This window comes from Coffea eugenioides, chromosome 6, assembly GCF_003713205.1.
Source record: "Coffea eugenioides isolate CCC68of chromosome 6, Ceug_1.0, whole genome shotgun sequence".
Classification (NCBI taxonomy): Eukaryota; Viridiplantae; Streptophyta; class Magnoliopsida; order Gentianales; family Rubiaceae; genus Coffea; species Coffea eugenioides.
The window spans coordinates 6,167,922-6,187,582 of NC_040040.1; the positions used below are offsets into that span (position 1 = coordinate 6,167,922).

A 19,661-nucleotide genomic window follows, 5' to 3' on the forward strand; every position below is an offset into this window, starting at 1 on the left:
TTATTACGTCTAATTTCGACACACTTCTTTCGCTTTTCAACTCTCTCTCTCTCTATATATGTATACACACACACAGACACACAAGTAGCATGGATTTGACCACCATGTTGCCGTGAAATACAGTTCAGAACAACAAAACAGACAAAGCAAAAAACACAGAGAAAATGGACAAGCGCTCGGAAACGTCCGAGGAAGAATGTGTTGTAGAGACGAGGCAGAATGCATGTCTTGTGAAATTTGAAAAAATTGTAAACCAGGTTCTGATCAATCATCCATCATCTGTTTTTATATATCTGTGTGTGTACGCAACGATTTTGTTAATGTTTTTCCTTGGGAGCATGCATGCTTCTTGAGTTAATCCTCCTAGCTTACACTATTTGTATCTGCATGACTCTAAGTTGATGAAAGTAGAAAGCGTTAGGCTTTCCAATTTAAATAAATTAAGGCTAACTATGTGTATATATATATATATATATATGTAACATGCCTCTTTCTTTTTCTTTCTTTCACTGATCATTCGTTGTACTTTCTTTTGGGTGGGTGATCAGTTTGAGGAGTTGATGGAGACGGTGGACTCCGTAACCCAATCGCGGAAGCGTCGAAAAGCCTCCGTAAGTTTTCTTCTGGCTACTACCTTTCTCTTCTCCGATCCCTACCATATGATATAAGAAGGTATACCACTTCTGAAATTTGCAGAAATAGTTATAGTGCACCGAGGTATTGATAACAGTAGCACACACACACACACACACACACACATATATATATATATATGTGCATATATATATATATATGTATATTAAAAAACAAGTGCGTATTTGAGATGAATGATGAATGCCGAAGGCGAGGCTTTGCGAACTTTACTTGGACTTGGGGGCTGCCAACCATCGAGGTTGGGATGGGAATATTTGGAGAAATAGAAGCCCCTTCTTAATCGCAGCCATGTTTTTCCTTTTCTGGAAATAACGCCTGGATTTCGTCGCGCGATAATGATTTGTACGTGGCTGGCCAGTCCAAGATCATAAAAATTGTTCTTGTGCCGCCAATTTCCTCATCTTTACATGTAATGTGAATTTGCTCGTTCATTTGCGTGCTAATTTGTTAATGCCGAGTATCGTCGATTTATGTCTATTGAGGTGCTAATAAGTGTGAGCTGTAACAACTCTTCGACACTTCTAAATTCCAGAACCCTCAAAGAAAGAAATCTGCTGCCGGTGCTGCAGCAATCAATTCAGCTACTTCAACCGGTCAGATGAATTCTCAACAAACGGAGGTCGGTGAGGGTGACAGTTCCGCAATGTCTTCAGCAAGCCAAGCTGAGAAAACTGCAGCATTGGAGCAGATCATAACAAAACACCTGTCTGAATTGCAATCTGATCAGCCTTTGGATATGGATTCCAACAAATGATATCGCTCGGATTTTAGCCTAAAAAATAATTAATGATGAAACACCTGCTTCCATATTGTGGCATGGGCATAATCATCTCGAACTAAAAGTCCATCTCAATAATTACTACTTATTTTGACATGGTGTTAAACTCCATTTCAGTTCTCCACCAAAACCAAAAACCTCTTTTTCCCGATACAGGTTATGACCATAAATTCTCATTTTCTTTTAGAGTCTCACTAGCTTAAACTACTCTAAAGCTAAACAGACAACAGAATGCCAAAGCGAACGCAATACGAGGATGACATGTAATGAAGGTGTATCATATTACAAAATGTGAATTACATGATCGATCCCCACAACACGCTCCCAGAGATCTAGAGTAACTTCAACAATGAGCAATCAGGAAAGCTCTCACAATACCTTCTCTGGTAAGAATATAAGGTTAGCCTCTTTAGCTGCCAGATGTCTCCAGAACATGTCATGATCAGAAATTGGAGCCCATCTGAAGTTGGACGAAGTCGCCATCCAACCACATAAGCAGGAAAATTCAGTAAATGTCTACTCTTCCTGTGAAGCAAGTCATGCCATATCAATGGCATATGCACGTATGCATTCTTGGCCTATGTTCTTCTCGTGATTAATCAGCTTCTCCAAACAAAGAAAAGTTGTGAACTCCATCAAAATCTGAGTAACATCATATTCAGATAACATTCTCCAAAACTCCAGACACCAGATAACACCTAAATATGTCGCATGCTGCAGTTAAACTTCTCTGCTTCAAGCTCTTGTTTCAGTATCTCTATTTGTTCAAGCAGGTCCATATTTTCCTTGTAATAGTTCAAAAATGTTCAATAATTAGTATCGGTTTAACTGCATAAACAATAGTTACCTCTATGGGGCTTCCATTAGACTAGTTTTCATGACATCTGTGTGGATCAACAGAAGAAATAATTCAGACAAAACCTAAAATAAGAGCCTTGAGCAATCACCTTCTCCAACAACTCCAATTTCTTGTTGATACCAGCCGCACTCGCAGCCTGGCGAGATTCCTTGATCTATGAGGCAAACACTTGGATTAAATGCAGAGGTTAAAACAACCAACAACAGATTAGGTTTTCTGATGTGCATGGCCAAAAGAGGAGAAAATTAAAAGAATTTCCTATACAAAAGTAACTGGATGGGGCTTCAATCACATTGACTAACAATCCAATGAATGAAAGCTGCTAGGTCACAAGTGCGTGGTAAGTTAATTTGTGCTTGACAGTTTCACATTTGAGTACCACAAACAAGCCTTTCACACAGAAAAATCAAGATCCAGGTACTTTTTTTCTTCACATGCATTTCCCTGCCAAGCAGATTTGGACAAGATAATACTGTTCCAGCTGCTAAGCTTTTTGGTTCCTATTAATTACTTTTCTGCACTAATGGAAGATTTTGAAACAAAAAAAAAGTGAAAAGAACCTAAAGAAAATGAATTGCACAGAACTGACTGAAATATTTTGGTTTAGTTAATCTCCATTATGCTATCATACTCGGACCAGTTTGAGTTTTAGGGAAGCCTAGGTACAATGTCTCAGATTTTTCGTTTGTTGAACTCTATGAAAACCAACAAATTTCTTTTTTCCATTTCTCATAAAAAAGACAATATTTAGATAAATAACCCTTCTGAAAGCACCATAGGAAACTCAAATTTATAGACAATAAAGCCATCAATAACCTGACCAAGGAAAAAATTAGCTACTGATCATTTCAAATAAGACTGAAAGTAGCTCCATAGTGTATTTTACACGATACATGCATATTGGTTACTGAAGCAAGCTCACAGAAATGATATTCATATCCAGGTTGAGCAATTTTACAGTGTCAAGTAACAACATAACAGTTCCGCAAACCAGTATCACCTACTTGTCATGGATCATGTTCCTCAAATGAAGACATAGATATGACATTATAGCAAAAAACTCCACAAACAGAGCATACTTGATCGAGTTCCTTGATGCACATTTGACTCTTCTCGACCTCCATATCAAACCTCTGCCTCCACTCTGCAGATTCATCCATGGCTTCTCTGTGGGCAAGATCAAACTGTTGCCTACAAGTGGTCAGTCAACAGATACAATTACACATTTCAGGACGAGAATAACCAAATATATTTACAGAAGAGGAATTGTACTGGAATGGTAATGTAATGAGCCGAGGATAGAACTCAATAGCATAAACTACATAAAATACTCTTTTTTTAAAAAAATTTTTCCTGCAAGGGAGGGGTGGGATTTAAGAAGTGGGGAGGGAGAAGGGAAGATGAACCCAAGACCTATACGTCCTGAAGCCTCAACCTTAACCACTAGACCAAGGCCTCCTCGGCCCCAAACCTTACTACATAAACTACATTTGACCTTATTGAGTGTTTGTTTACCATTCTTAGGTCCTTTTACTTCTGTAAGCCGAATTTGCATTTCCTCTTTTTTCCAGAGACTGGAGTTTCCACATAGCAAGAGGTAATGCTTAGACTTGTCTAAAATCTTTCTTGTCATATTCTTTTGGTTTCAGTTACGTATTACTGGACGGTACGAGGAACAACACGTATATGCCACTCACATTCCTTTAGCTGATTTGATCAAGTAAATGAAATCAAAGCACGTGAACCAATAATGCCCGTTCTTTAAATATAATAAGAAAAAAAATAAAAAGACTAAAGTAATAAGCTGGTTACCCTCTTCTAAATATTCATTAGCAACAAAATTGACTATGGATTTTTACGAATAGGGTACAGGTTAAGTACTGTGAAATTAATCTGGCAGAATTTAATTCCGGAAGAGGCAATTCCCTGTGATATTTTCTCAAGAATCCAAGCAATTATATTTTGGTATAAAAAAAAAAAGCCCGCATTTTCTGAATTATTTACCAAACCATACATCTCTGACTAGGAGACAGAAAGAATGAAAAGGGGAAACGCGAAATGACGAAAGGGGAGCAGCAAGGGTAGACGAGACGATTACAGTATAGTGACCTTAGCAACAGGGATTCCTGGGAAGAGATCCGATAGTCGATGGTCCAAATCTTGATGTAGGCAGCGATGGCCATCAGCATAATCACCACGAAGGCTATCAAGATTCTGCTGCTCTTTCTTCCCATTGCTACCTCTTTGGTTTCTCTTGCTGTAACAATATCCATTTTGGCCCTAAATGTCTCTTTTTATACTACTACTAGTAGTAATCTTATAACAAATCCGAAATTAGGGAAGGCCCATCTCTCCCAAAATCTACCTATCACTATTGACTCTGCAGCGATATGAAGCTGTAGGAGGGCGAGTAGCAGGAGGCGTTGGAGCGAGGATGGTCATTAGGAATATTTGGGTCTATACAAGGCTTTATTTTTTTCGCCCGAGTCTGATAACAGAGCCAGCCCCGAAGCTGAAACATTTGCCAACGGTCCAACGCCACTGCACCGCCTACAATGCAAGGGGACACCTCATTTCTTTTTGTTTTTTATTTTATTTTATTTTATTTTATTCTTCCGACTTACAGCAGTACAAACTTTTTGACAAAAACAAAAAAAAGTTATAGCAGTGCAAATGAGTTGAACAAAGAAGCCACCAGCTGAAAGGTGGCCACCATCAAGCCTTTAAGGTTTGGTGTGAGAGGCAAGGTTTCAAGCCCATCAATTATCACATTAAAATGTGGATTTGATTCAAAAAATTCAGGTGAGTGTGCAGTGCACCCATTTAGTCCGATGGTGGTTCAGTTCTCTCCGAATTACCCTTGAACCTCCATAAATCCACCCCCTCCCCCTAGTATAGGATAAATTAGGATATATTGTAATTGTCGTCTCCGAAAAAAAAAAAAAAAGAACAGAGAAGGCCTCCTTTGACATGAAGGTCATTAGGTCAATGCCCTCCTACACCAATCCTGTAATTTGGCCAAATTACAATGACCCTTTATGAGTCATGGCGTTCAAAACCAACTAACGGAAATATATGGGATTCATTTTGTCATTTGAACAAACCTCAAAGGAGGTAAACATAAGTTGGATAAATTTCAAGGGAGGTAATTTTAATCAACACAATTTACAAAAGGGTATTTTGGTGCTTTCAGACATGTATTTTGATGATGCAAACACTATTTCTAATTATGGTTAATGTGAGGTGGGCATTTGATAAACATTTTGACATTCAAGGGGTTTGACTATAATTTAATTAACCATATAGTTCATTTGATAATATGGTCAAAACACAGGGATGGTAAATGTAATAATAAAACAAAAAGAGTAAACAAAAGTAAAATGGTTGACCAAGAAAGTAAAATCCTAAAGCTACGAGGGATTTTTAAAATGCAAAGGCAAACAAATGTGAGTGTCATACCTTTTGTTTGGTGAATTGGAAATAATAATAATAATAGAACACTTTCGATTGTGCCGGTTGCTTGCTGTAAGTTTTCGATGATATGTTTAATTTACTAATATCAGAGAAATCATGATTTATGCACGATTAGTACCATGAAACTATTCTGAAAGAGAAACTTTCCCTTCGCAACAGAAAATTTCTTACACATGAAATTAATCAACAACTCCCCTCGTGCATCATATGGGTCGACCGAAATTGGTTCAGTTGTGAATGCGACTGAGTTAAATTGTTTCAATTGTACACGAAAGTGAGTCATGTAGATAACTTAGTGCAGTAATCCGCCAGATAAAAGTGCTACGAAACAACTTTGAACTTTGAAGGGTCTTTTTTTTTTTATATATAGTTTATATATCTTAAGAGAAACCAATTAGGCACTCAAAGAGTAATTGACTAAGTGTCATTGGAAGCCGATATCTTTTAACAAGACTCCTCTAGAGTGTCTGTCGAGCATGGCTTGCCTAGCGCATCTTACTTTTTCGTGTAATTGGCGGATGAGGCAGAGAATTTACCTAGTACGTATTCTCAAATAGCGACTGCGAATTCCCTTGTCGATAAAAAAAAAAAAAAAAAAAAAAAAGACTCTTGTGAAGAAAATTTCAAAAAACAATAGTACGTTAACATCCTTCATCTTTAGAAACAAAACATAGCAATAGCGGTTAAATTTCATAATTTATGTTTGTCGTGAAAAGAGGAAGGACAGCCAATTGTTTACGTGGTGCTGTATTAGTTTGTCTCGTGGATCACCTTTTTCTTCTGTGTTCCCACCATGGGTGGCCGGTGGCTAGTGTGTGGGAACGGAAGGTTGCATGTTATGACAAACGTCCATGCATGGTCAGAACTGAACACATCACTAGTTTGGATATCGATCAGGTTATGGAAGTTAAAATAGTGACTACGCAACAGTTTTGGACTTTTGATGTTATTGGAGAGCAAGCAGTTACAATACAAACAAGCGTTAAATTAAGGATTAAGGATATCGGGCACTGGGAAGCATCCATCCCATCCAAGTTAGCACGCAAACACCAACCTTGATAGATTAGACTAAAGTGCCAATGGCTGCCTCATCTAATCAAACGTCTCACTGCTACATTAGTAGTAGTCTGTATTATTACACTAAGTGAGATCAGGTGGTGTCTCATCTCGTGGTTTGTCAAATAAAATGACAAATTACTTTAATACTATGTCCTAACATTATGGTAAACAATTAATTGCCAAGCACAGAATGATAATAGGGAAAATTTCAAGCGTCATTTCCTGATCACTAAATCGACCCTAGTGGTTGCAGGAATTAACTTAAACAACTAATTGGCCGCAAAATCAACCGATGCCATTTTCTTTCATCATACACTTCATAACCATCACACAGAGATCAGGTCGTAGTTTTGCGGGGTGCGGCCAATGCATTTAATCTGTACGCGGCACGTACAGAGATTGTACAAGGAGTTTCGATGCTAATCGTAAATTCAATTTGTACGGGGGTAGATACGAAATTAACTTGGTTGGTTGGTTTGATATTTACTCTCTGCATTATTATGATCATTTAATTCAGCGCAATAAATACAGGACACGAGCATGTTTAATTTGTAAACACTCGGTGATAAGAAGTATTAAGATCTTATCAAAAGTTTTTTCTTTTCTTTTTTTTTTCTAAAAATTCAAAACTGTTCACATAAGGAATACATACATGCACTTTATTATATAGATTGAACTTTGTGCTGGCATCGATTGACAGTCTCCTCCTTTTATGGCTGCATATAATTAAGGGCTAATTTCAGAAACCTCCCTTGAGGTTTCTAACAATTTTACTGAGTTCTCCTCAAGTTTGAAAAAGTACATATACCTCCCTTGTCATTTAAAATGATGATTTTATCCTTAAATATTTTAATGAAATTCTCTTATTTGGTATGCTTATACTTAGAATGAGTTTTAAAATTATTTTTTCATTCTTTTTCCTTTTTTTTCAAATTTTTCGCCAATAAAACTATAGAACTACCACTATTGCCCCTAATTTCTATATAACCAAATATCGAACTAGTGATTTTTTTGACGAGTTAATTTTATATGTAATCCAATGTTTTTGATGATCTTTGTTTTCTATTTTTGGTATTAAAATTAACAATAAAAAAAAATAGCCCAAAAGCACTACTAAATTATGATAATTCCACTACTCCAAAAATTCATAAACTCTAAATGAATTATTTCAACATTTTCTTTTCTATCTTATAAATCTAAATCTATAATAAAATACCATCAAAAGTATCATATCATAATAATTTTATTATTATTATAGTTGTTTATCAAATAGTAGATATGAACATGAAAATTTTGGTACCTTTTTCTTATAATTATACTAAATAATCTTATAATTGTATACGAAAATAAATTAAAACTCATTACCAGAGGCCATTTTTGGGTATTCATTTAAAAAATTGATCAAATCAATATTATTATAAGATTTTGTTACTAAAACTATCAAATCAATGGAGGTAAGTATAATTTTTCAAATCTTAGAAGAGCTCAGTGAAACTATCAAAAAAACTCAGGAGAGGTTTATGAAATTATCCCTATAATTAACATTTGGTGATGTTAAGTTTCATTTTGCGGCCCATGCTAAGAGCCTAAAACTAGGATAGGAGGAATATGTAGGAGAATGTCAATTTATTAGCGTCATTCACAAACATGAAAGACTTCCAGTCCGATCCAAATAGATAGATAAGATTAGAAAACCAAAAAAAAAAAAAAAAAGTATTAGTAATAGGAAAGATGAAGAAGCAAAAGAGAGGCATATTTTAGTATATATTTGTCGTTTACAAGAGGATGGATGATGAATTTTACTTCAAGGGTGGTCTTAGAATTTAGTTGTTTAGATAGGCTGTTGCTTTCTCACCTAACGCTGAATGAAAGGTCGAAACAAACAATCCGCTAAAAGTCTACAAATCTGCCTTCGTTTCTACCGCTACGCCATCTATCTACCAAAGGCATCCCTCGTTGCAATCGCTTCAATGTCTTAAACCATATGCCAAAAACCATACTTGTCGACTCGATGCCAACAACAAAGAAAGAATGCAACTCCTCCATTGTTTAGCAGAAAAACAGTAGCTATGATCATCAGTCATCACTCACTGGAAGTTTCAAATTTACCAATTGCATGCCATGCATGGATTGTTCGACCCATCCTTTAATTAATTGTAATGCCCACGGCAACACTCGATCTGCAAAACTTCCAAGAGTTCTTTTTTTTTTTTTTTTGTAAACAATAAAAGGGGGGATGAAAATTTCTAAAAATGCAGCGATGTTACATTGATCATTATGAGTTGATGCAAGAAGACATTAGAACTGGCTAGCTAAGTATCAAATGATTCTTGGGAAAAACAGTAGCGGTAATAATTAACTCAAGCAGTGAGATTTGGGGCAAATCTCAGAGTTAGAAAGTTTACATGCTTGCACCTAGCGGTGATCCTCTGGACTGAAATGGCAACCACAAAAAACCACCCAAAATTAGAGGATCTGAGGCTACACTACATAATACATACTACCAGCCCCGAAAGCCAGTCTGAAGCAGATGATGGTGAAGCAAAAATAAAAATATATCTACTCCTTCCAAAAAAAAAAAAAAATAGAGAGAGAGAGAGAGAGAGGATTGGGGTGTGTTCGGGTGCTAATCTTCAAAGCCGGTCTGTTTCCAGACCGCGTTTCTGACCCTACTCAGGTCTCTCCCTTTGAGCGTCCTCCCAATGCCTTCTTGAACGGAAAACGACCAACCTGATCTCGTCCTGGCCGCCAGATACTCATGGGGAGGTAACTTACCATCCTCATCCTTGTCATCCTCGCCGTCCTCGTGCTCTCTCCCGTTGCTGCCGCGGCTTTTGTACTCATCTCCCAGTATTCTGGACCAATCCGGTACGTTTACCGGCAATGATGTTGCGGCAGCAGCAGCAGTAGCAATTGACCTGTGATTGGCAGCGTGACTAAAGCTGCCGCCACCGCCGCCGCTCTTTCTTGTCGGTTTCTTCAAAGGACGTGAATTGTTGTTGTTTTTGCTCATCATCATCATGGATTTCTTATTACCCTGATCTGACGTGGGAACTTTTCCAACACCATCCGTATTGGAATCCCAGACATCGGACTCATCAAAATCCAAATCAGCTTCAAGATCATCGTCATCAACTCTTTCTGCTCCTCCTCCTCCTCCTCCCCCTCCAAAATAATTCAGAAAACTCTTCCTAGCAGCAGCAGAAGCCATCATTATCACAACTATATACGTATGTAATTACGACTCAGGAAGCCTGGTGGTTGGATTGTGTGGGAAAATACATGTGTATGTGTATATATATATAAGCAGTGTCTGTGTTAAAGAGGAGTTAGGTGTCTCTCTCTGGTCTGTCTGAGTAGAGTAGCAATGGTAGAGAAGCAGGGCTGATTTGGTAGCGTGAGGCATGGGCTCATAGCTTCATATATAGATTATTATTATTATTATAGAGAGTGTCGTGTAACGGATAAGCTCTGTTTCAATTTCATCTCCATTACCAAATAAAAAGTTACGATATCCCACTGCTACTACTTAATACTCCTGTTAACAAAAGGTGACAGCATTGGATAAGGACGGCCTCACGAAATATCCCGTGAGTCAGCCATCGGACATTCCTATTAACGCCTGATCCTTTCCTTTCAGATTTTCAGCTCCCATTTCATTCGAGCGTTAGCAGACCGCAAAAGAGGAAATGTGCGAGCCCCTATATTGCCTCCATCATATTATCAGTGACACGTCAAAGTATGTTGGTTCCTAGTAATTTGTTTAGAGAAAGCAAGAAATTTATCGGATTGTTGTCAATTGTTGTGCTTTGTTTCTAACATCATATTAGGAAAGCGTAAACTCAGCGTCAATTATGGATATTGGGGATCCAATTAGATGCTACATTGGCACGTCAGGAGATGGTTTTATCTATTTATTTTGAGATTTTTTTTTCTAATAATAGGTGTCAGCGTACTCGTTAGTACGATGAATCAAGTACTCGTTAGTATCCTGAATCAAATTTAATTTATCATGTGAATTCACACACTTTCCCGAAATCGATTTACCATTGTCAAAAAAAAATTAACACCTAAAATGCAGCTTAACGTGTGACCGAGACACCTGTTAGCTAAAAACTAGGATTAGAAAACGAACCAAATTACTAGATACTTAGAATCGAGTTTAGTTAGGTGACAGCATATTCAAGTTTGATTTGCCAATTAATTAAATTAAACTTGAACAGCATTTTGCATTCAATAAATCTTTAGGATTGGCTGTATTAGCATAAAATTGAAATTTATAAGTAATAAATTCCAGCTATTCGACTTTGACTCAATAAAAACTTGTTTTGGTTCAGTTTGATAGATAAACGATCCAAACTTAAAACATAATTTCAAACTTGATAAAAAAAATCAAATAAATTTAAACACTCCTAGTGTTCGATCACAAGAAATTACAAGAGTCGATGACAATCTTGTGATTTTCATGATGATGTTTCATTTAAAGCAATTCGCCCCCAAACTAATTTTTTCTCTTATTTAATTTGACCAATTTTTGTAGGGACTATGTTCATTAAGATTTTTATTTTCTGAATTTTTAATAAAAAATATACTAGCATGATAATTTAATATACATAAGATAAAAAGGTGTTTAAAAAATATAATCACAGAAATGGTGATAACCACGGAACTAAAAATTACAAATTCAAGTTAATAATGGGTTTATTTGGACAGTGTATTATTTGAAATATTATTTAGAATAATTACGGTAGCACTTTTTGTGATATGATGTATGTGAGATAAAAAAGTGATTGGGAATATAAAAAGGTAGATTGAAAAATGTGTTTGTGATGCAAGCGAAATATTATTTGGAATAATTGTGGTATCCAAACACTCCCATGTATCGGACACTAGCGGGGTCACACACATTTAGAACTTGATAGCATATCCCACAAAAAAAAAAAAAAAAAAAAAAATTACACGTAGAGAGAACAAAGAGAGAGGAGTTGAGAGCGGGGTGTTATGATTTATCCAGTAAAAATGATGTTGTATACGTGGACCAATAAGCGTTTGTGTCAAGTAATGACTACACGGGGTGTTTGGTGGGCCTAGATAATAGATATAGTGATCCAGTCCATGTTGCTGTGGGTCCGGATCAAAATGTTCTTATCAGCCACGTCGTCATGTACGAAAATTTGTTCATGGCCATTACGTAATTTGTCCCCATTCGGAAACTTCTGGACGTAGTTGAAGAACGTCCTTCTTGTTCATGTCTTCAATAGTCAAGCGCCAGGAAACCGTACGTTGTTGTCGCTCAGCCACATAATCCGTGAAGATGAACGGCACCGATCGTTCTAAAACATGATGCCAAACGAGTTAAAGGCGACACGAGGAAGAATTGAATTTGGGGGTGGCCAATGATATGTATCAAGATTCAATAAGAATTTTCTTATGCAATGTGGTAGGTTACGAGAATCACATTTGGAGGAGGTGAGGTCCCTATGGATGACACTCCCAACAAGCTTTTTTTTGTTACATTAATGATCTCCACCGACCAAGGCAACTCCCCCACGGAATGTTCACCTTTTTCATGCATTAAAAATGCTTTGTTCGTGCGAATTGAACATAGCTTAATTTAGAACCCCTCTGGATAGTCAATTTTAGAAATTTTTGTAAAAAAAAAAAAAAAAAAAATTACTGTAACAATTGACGTACGTGAAGTAAAAAATAAAATTAAAAAAATATAAATATAAATTTTTTTTCACAAAAGACCGCAATCAGTTTTGGGCTGTGCACGTTATTCTATTTGGATGACACGGAAAAATGATGATGAAAAATTCAACCCTTTCAAAATGTCAGAAAAGGGGGGGAAAGAAAGGAAGGAAATTGGTTCTACCGTTTAAATCAACCGATCTTATCTGGTACGCTTTTAAGTTTCATCCTTTTTCTAGTACAATTATGCATAGATTTCGACCAAAAACCTCTACTATTGAAATCTAACGGGTTAGAAATAATCACTAAGTTTGAATAACCCTTTTTCAAAGAATTATTCTGAATTGGTGGATGGGGGGAGGGGGGTTATTGTCTGGACCAATCATACACCAGCTTTACACTCTTGGATTTGGCTTAGTTATAGTGACTCGGTGAGATTAGTTGACCATCAAAAGAGTTTTAAAACTCTATTTGAGTGCAGGTCAAATGATCAAACTCCCTTGCTTACATTCTAAAAATTCAGGCTTTTCTGAAAATGTTAACAGTGGGTGCGCAGGTACTCATTTGTGGTTAAGTCCTTTTCGAGTTGTCTTTGGACCTCTTCAAGTTTCCTCTTCCCCTAATATAAAGTAGTGTAAGTTTATCGTGCCAGGTAAAAAAAAAAAAAAAAAAAAAAAGAGTGACTCGGTGAGATTAATGAAATTTAAAGCGGGAGCAAGGAATGCTGAAATGTAGTACTGTACTACATTACAGCTTGTAAGGCCCATACGCTGCTGCGAGTCTCGAAAAAGCTTTAATATGGGGACAATATCTCAGATTCCATGGCTCGTGGGGAGCAACATTTTGGATATTATATCCATAACTAAACTAGAAACAATAGTGTTATCAAATAATGGCGTTATGTTGATTATTGAGGAGGACAAATTGTTAATTAATTAATTAAGTTAGTTGAGCGAAAAACGTCCCTTAAATTATTACACTCGCTCGTATTTGTTAATTCTATCTGAGAAGTTTCTGATGGAGCATGCCTTGTCAGCGGCTGGTTTTTACTGTTCGTACAATTCTGAAATAATTAATTATTGGTTGACAAAATTAAAACATCCTTAATAATATATGGATAAGATCACATGTATGTAACTGATGTGAAAGATAATCCGCGTTTTCCCACCTTCTATAAAATTCCTCGAAAGCATCATCAATTAATTTGAGTCTTAGGTTCTTGTGCCGGAACGGGAGAAAGACCACCATATTTAAGTTTAAAAAGTTACGGTCACATGCCCATGCTCTCTTTTTTTTTTTTTTTTGGGGCATAGAAATTCTTTGTTTTTTTTTTTTATTTGGCACACATTTTTGTACTAGTACGAAAAAATAATTGACTAGGAGAGAAGTTGGCGTGTTTTCATGGCCATCGGCCAGCTTGACATGAAACCAGTAGGATAAGATTAAGATGTTCAAAGTAATTCTTCATTAAATTAACTGCCAATGATTCATTGAGGTACCAATAATCTATGTACTGACGCACTAGTACTCCTTCTTCAAACATTAATAGCGTGTCAAAAAAAAAAACAATAATAGCGTGGCATACGCTTTGTTCCTTTTTTTTTTTTTATTTAATTTGGCAATACGTAACAAACATGTACCTGGACCCGGTCGTAGTTTCCATAAACATCAGGCACACAATTCCGCATCCTAAAATTATGCTACCACTTACTACCATACATGAGCATCTCATACTGCTGTTTTTAGTTGTAAACGTGCTCGTAATTCCTAAGCCATCTACTTCCTACGTTTTGTTTGGTTCTATTTAATCTTTTCATCAAGTCGTTGTACCTGTTTCAAGATGTGTTTTGAAATTTAGATCAGATTCGTCGGTTCAATCGGTTGAACCGAGAAAAATCGAAAGGCATCTGGTCCAAATTGACTTAAAAAACTGTGAAATAAAACTCGATCAACCCCGATCACCGAATGAACCGTTTCGAATCAGATTTTTTTTCCCATCTTTTCCTTTTTTACCTTTTCCTTTACCTTTTTTTATTCTTTCTTTTAACTATTCTCAAATCTCATTACATATCATATCACAAAACTCTCTCAAACAACTCCAATGGAAGATCTAAGTAAAAAAGGGATGAAACATTAAAAAAATAACGTAAAAAATTCACCTAGAAATATTTTATCAATTTTATGATTTGACCCCTAAAGTACAAGAAAACTATTATTACGCCTAGAAAAATTTTAGAACTTATAGCTAAAGCCCTAAATTGTTGTATTACTTTTCAAAAAAGCCATCCAGTTTGGTTCTAAACTTGTTGAATATGTATTAAATTGCTACTTAATTTTACTACCTTATTCGTATTTTCTTGTAAAGTATCTGAGAAACATTAAACCTATATTGAACATACATTTTTTAGTATTATATATTTTTAGAAATTTTACATAATATATTAATTTTTAAAATTAAATATATTTATGACATAATGATGACGTTATCTGGTTCTTAGATTGGTTCGACCGGATCGAATCAACTGACCCTGACCTCGACCGAGTTGATGGCTGGTTCGAGTTTCAAAACATTGGTTTCAAGAAGAGATGCAAAATATGCTTTGACGCAAAACAAATTTCAAAGAGTTCCCCAAAAACAAAGAGAGAGAGAGAGGGGGGGGGGGGAAAGGGGAGGAAGCACCTTAATGGCGGAGACGAGTGTTTCATTTCTTCTCATCTTATTCTACTTTTTGGGACATAAAAGTAGGCCCAAGAGTAAAGGGCTGTAAAAGGTGTTCAAAGGCTTAAGAGTCAGAGCCCAAAAGCAAATATTGATTACAAAAACCCAAAAAGCTTCTTGCAAGAAGACCTACCCCATAACGCAATGCATGTACAAAGCCCAAAAGACAATTAACAAGGCAAACCAAAGAGGCCGAAGAAGTGACCCAGGATACAATAGTCCTTTCATGTTCCACCCGCAAAAACCCTAGACCTCCATATATCCTTTAACCCTAGACGCTAAAACCACAATCTCCGTCCCCCTCCCCCCATTGCTGTCACACTCTCTCTGTGTATCTTTTCAGCTCTTTCTTCCCTAACCAGCAGCAGCACCAGCTTCCGCCGTCGGATCCGAAATGCCGCCGAAGTTTGATCCGACCCAGGTGGTGGAAGTGTTCGTCCGGGTCACTGGCGGCGAAGTTGGAGCAGCGAGTTCCCTCGCTCCCAAAATCGGGCCACTTGGTCTCTCCCCAAAGAAAATTGGTGAAGACATCGCCAAAGAAACCGCCAAGGACTGGAAGGGCCTCCGCGTTACCGTTAAGCTCACCGTTCAGAACCGTCAGGCCAAGGTGGCGGTGGTCCCCTCCGCTGCCGCTCTGGTCATCAAGGCCCTGAAAGAGCCCGAGCGCGACCGCAAGAAGACCAAGAATATCAAGCACAGCGGCAACATCTCCCTCGATGACGTCATCGAGATCGCCAAGGTGATGAGGCCTAGGTCCATGGCTAAGGATTTGAGTGGAACTGTTAAGGAGATTCTTGGGACTTGTGTATCCGTCGGCTGCACGGTCGATGGGAAAGACCCAAAGGATCTGCAGCAGGAGATTACTGACGGCGATGTCGATATCCCGCAGGATTAAGAGTCATATTTAGTACTAGTAACAGACATAACTGTGCCTTTCTCTATTTATTTTGGAGTTTTGTGCCTGCTTTTGCTTTTCTTTCTCTTTTTTTTTTCCTTTACCTTTCTTTTTGGATAATGGGAAACTCAGATATCGGAGACTTTGTTAATTTTTCATAATTAAGTTTTGGATGGAGCTTTCAGGAATTGTTGTTATCGTTACGGATAATTGTTTCTACTTGTCATACTTTTAGTTATATATCAATCGACTACACTTTAGCTTCACATATGATGTTTAGATTGAATGATGATTCTGTGACATGGCATACATTTTAAGGAGTGTTGGGGAAGAATATATATGACCTAAATGCTGAAATTGGATTTAGTGGAATAGAACAATTTGGATAGGGACGTGCTGGAGTTTATGGTAACATTTCTTTGCATTCGGGTTTGTTGAATATCTGGCTGCGTATGGCTATAGCTGCTGTGCTTTTGTTGCTGAAGTTTTGCATTGCAATTGCTTGGGTAACTTTTTTGTTGTCGAGGTTCAAATCTTTATGTCAAGATGCTGCTGTCTATGTTTTTTAAGGGGCTTACTAGCCGAGAGGGTTAATTGACATTATTTTGGGAATAAACAGTTTTCAACGATTAGCATTGATTGAGAGTAGGATGATGACTTTAATTACGGGTGTGATCTGATAATTGCACAAGAAATGTTCTAGTGTTTGGATACAGAGAGACGCTGCTGCTGCTTTCTTGTGTTTAAATCTATTAATGCATGTGGTTCCAGCAAAACTTTCATTAGGAAAGGTGTCAATATCCATCTTTAGTGGTTTAGAAGTTATTGTTGTCTTGATATTTTGGATGCATATTTGGTTATTGTTGTCTTGATATTTTGGATCAACTGAAGCTTACTTCAGGTATCATGCAATTTTAGTTCCATGGTTTCAAACAACCTCTGTAGTGTGCTAATGAAGTTGACACTCTTTGAATTATACAAAAAAGTAGGCATATGAAATATTGAAGGGTGTTCTCTCTGTCTCTCTTCTTTGTCTAAGAGGGAGGGAGTTTCAACCCCGTTTTTGGTGCCCTGGTACAACCTTTTTTTCTTCAAATTGTTGAGGGGGCGAAGGTGTGGTTGGGGCCCTTGGGTAGGGGGGGGGATGGGGTTGAGCTCGCTCTGCCCCCTTTTTTTTTAAAAAAAAATAATAAATTTTGGGTTCTAATCCCTTACCATTTTTGGGGTTCAATCCTCCCTCCTTTTGGGTTTAAACTTAAAAAAATCAGTGATGAAGCAATAGATCGTTGCCCAGTAATCACAAAAGATAGCCAGCCGGGTCCAAAATTTATACTATGACAACTGATGGTCATCAAGTAGTAGCAGTTTATATTGGCGGAATAATCAGCTTCGTATTGCCTTGGCCTATTTGAGGGCTGAAGCAGCAGCCAGCCACCAAAAATGTAAGGGAACATGCATCTTAAAGTGACGCGTAAACAAGAGTAACACGGACAGGTAAAAACCTCGAAAGGCGGGACTGTTTGGATTGAAGGAAAAGAAGGGTCCGAGAGGGAAAGGATATGAGTGGATGCAATGTGTAATGGAAAAGAAAAGTAATTACTGAAAGTTTTGTTTCGATTGAGGATGGTAAAGATAGTAGTGCTTATAAACTGGGAAGGAAGGAAAAAATGGTTTGTTAAAGAGAAATTAAAGTGTACCATTGAATTTTATTCATTTCTGACCACTTTTGAACGGAAATCAAATTTCAACAAAATTATTATAGACCATTTTTCTGCCTTTTCCTCCCTATCTTTTCTCTTCTTAAAAGTCAATGAAAACAGAAAAACTCGTCCGTCTAAAATCCCTCTCATTCCCTTTCCTTCCCATTCTCTCAATCCAAACGGTGCACTACCTCCCGAATCACCCCAGCTTCAGCCAATGCGCTGGGTTGGAAACTTCCCAACCAAACCATTGCCTATAAAAGTTACAGAGAGTGAAAGCCAACTTTTCTTAACATTAAAATACAGGGTCTGCGACGATCACATTGTTCACGTGCAGCGCATCCTCCTATATAACAGCTGTAGTAGTATTAGGGCGTCCGCATCCGGTTCAGACCAATCCTCCTCAAGAGCTCTCCACATCGTTTGCCGCCATAGCTATTGCCAAGATCACTACCACCACCACTACTAATTCTTCCCCTGCAACTATCCAACTCTCTCTCTCACACAGACACACACACACACACGAATGGCAAAAAAGATGGGCATTAGCTGGGTTACCAAGACGTGGATAGAAGTTGCTCCGCCTCCTGTTATAAACCCACGAAAACCTAAGCCTTGCAACTCACCTCAATTGGAGACCATCCTTGAAGAGATCAATGAGGAGGGGCACAACGCTTGCAATCATGTAATCACCGACATCCATGCTTTCAAGCTGTCAGAAGACAAGTGAAATGTTAAATTATTAATCTTGTAGAGGTCGAACATGTTGCAATTCAGAGATATAAGCATAACAGGTCTGATCTCACTCACGTTGTTTGTTTTGAGCACCGCACCCTCCAAAGCATGTTGATTACGATAATGTGCCCTGTGCACTCGCAATAGCACCTAATTGCAAGTAGTAGTAATAATATTGAAAAACAAAAGCATCTGTTGAAAGGGAAGATGCTTGACTTCTATGATTTCTAATTAATTCTGAGAACACCATTATGTAAAACTTGACAGGGCTTTGTTTTCTCTCTGCATATATTCCATCAGCCACGTTTCTCCAGAATCAATTTCACAGGGCGAAGGCCACTAGCTCTAAGCCAGAACAGTCGTACAAAGTATTAATTTATGCGTTTGGATTGCAGTATTATATGTTTTTCATAAACGCATTTTTCTTTTATGTGCATCAAATTATTACAATATATTTTATTACAAAAATTCTAAAAAATAGCGATTCAAATAGCAAATGCATTTTTCAATCTGCCGACAGTTTGTTATCAGTTGTTCTTCCATATTTTTCACACGTTGCGCGTTTATTTACTTATCCAACGAGTACTAGATATCTAGAATACTGTAGTGTTAGACCTCTCCCATTTGCCTATCTGCCGACAGTTTTTGTCATCTGCCAGAGATGCGTTGGCTGTTTTTTTTGGATGTTTTTTAAAAAATACTATACCAATGTATATGAAAATTTTTTACTATAAATATTTTTTGAAATATTTGATATATTGTATGGATGAGATGTTTTTTGAATTATTTTTATTTATATATTACTATAGCATTGTATTTGAAAAACTTATTTTTAAAAAAATAGCCAATCTAAATAGAGGCGCAGTCTTTCTCCAAATTCAAATCTGGCTTCGAAGAAGTACATGAAAAGAAAAAGGGAAAGCTATGAAGCAAATTACTGAGCGGATTCTACAGCCTTGTTTGGCAAGCAAGTTTTTTGTCAAGTTTGTCTATTACAAGTTTTTAACAACTTTATCTATAGTAACCTCAAAAAAATTTTCAAAATTTTTAAGCTATACACTTCAAAATATTCAAAAATTTATACACTTCAAAATTTT

The 19,661-nt window shown here is 37.1% G+C and overlaps 3 protein-coding genes across 8 annotated transcripts; 1 reads left to right on the plus strand and 2 right to left on the minus strand.

Moving 5' to 3' along the window:
- Positions 1–1,485: 1,485 nt before the first annotated feature.
- Positions 1,486–4,791, minus strand: LOC113776538. 6 transcript variants are annotated; one of them, XM_027321728.1, is made up of 4 exons: positions 4,401–4,791; positions 3,371–3,482; positions 2,380–2,459; positions 1,486–2,217 (listed from the first exon to the last, which is right to left on the minus strand). In XM_027321728.1, exons 1-4 carry the CDS (start codon positions 4,562–4,564, stop codon positions 2,190–2,192), a joined length of 384 nt encoding a protein of 127 aa, XP_027177529.1. In that variant the 5' UTR covers positions 4,565–4,791; the 3' UTR covers positions 1,486–2,189. The 6 variants fall into 6 exon arrangements, with proteins under 6 accessions (XP_027177529.1, XP_027177528.1, XP_027177532.1 ...); XM_027321727.1 differs by having other exon boundaries at positions 2,380–2,445; positions 4,401–4,788; XM_027321729.1 differs by having other exon boundaries at positions 2,125–2,386; positions 2,417–2,445.
- Positions 4,792–9,167: 4,376 nt separating this feature from the next.
- Positions 9,168–10,289, minus strand: LOC113775675. The gene has a single exon (XM_027320652.1). The coding sequence runs from the start codon at positions 10,036–10,038 to the stop codon at positions 9,451–9,453; it is 588 nt and encodes a 195-aa protein (XP_027176453.1). The 5' UTR covers positions 10,039–10,289; the 3' UTR covers positions 9,168–9,450.
- Positions 10,290–15,494: 5,205 nt separating this feature from the next.
- Positions 15,495–16,332, plus strand: LOC113773277 (60S ribosomal protein L12-like). The gene has a single exon (XM_027317890.1). It carries the CDS (start codon positions 15,629–15,631, stop codon positions 16,127–16,129), a length of 501 nt encoding a protein of 166 aa, XP_027173691.1. The 5' UTR covers positions 15,495–15,628; the 3' UTR covers positions 16,130–16,332.
- Positions 16,333–19,661: the final 3,329 nt, after the last annotated feature.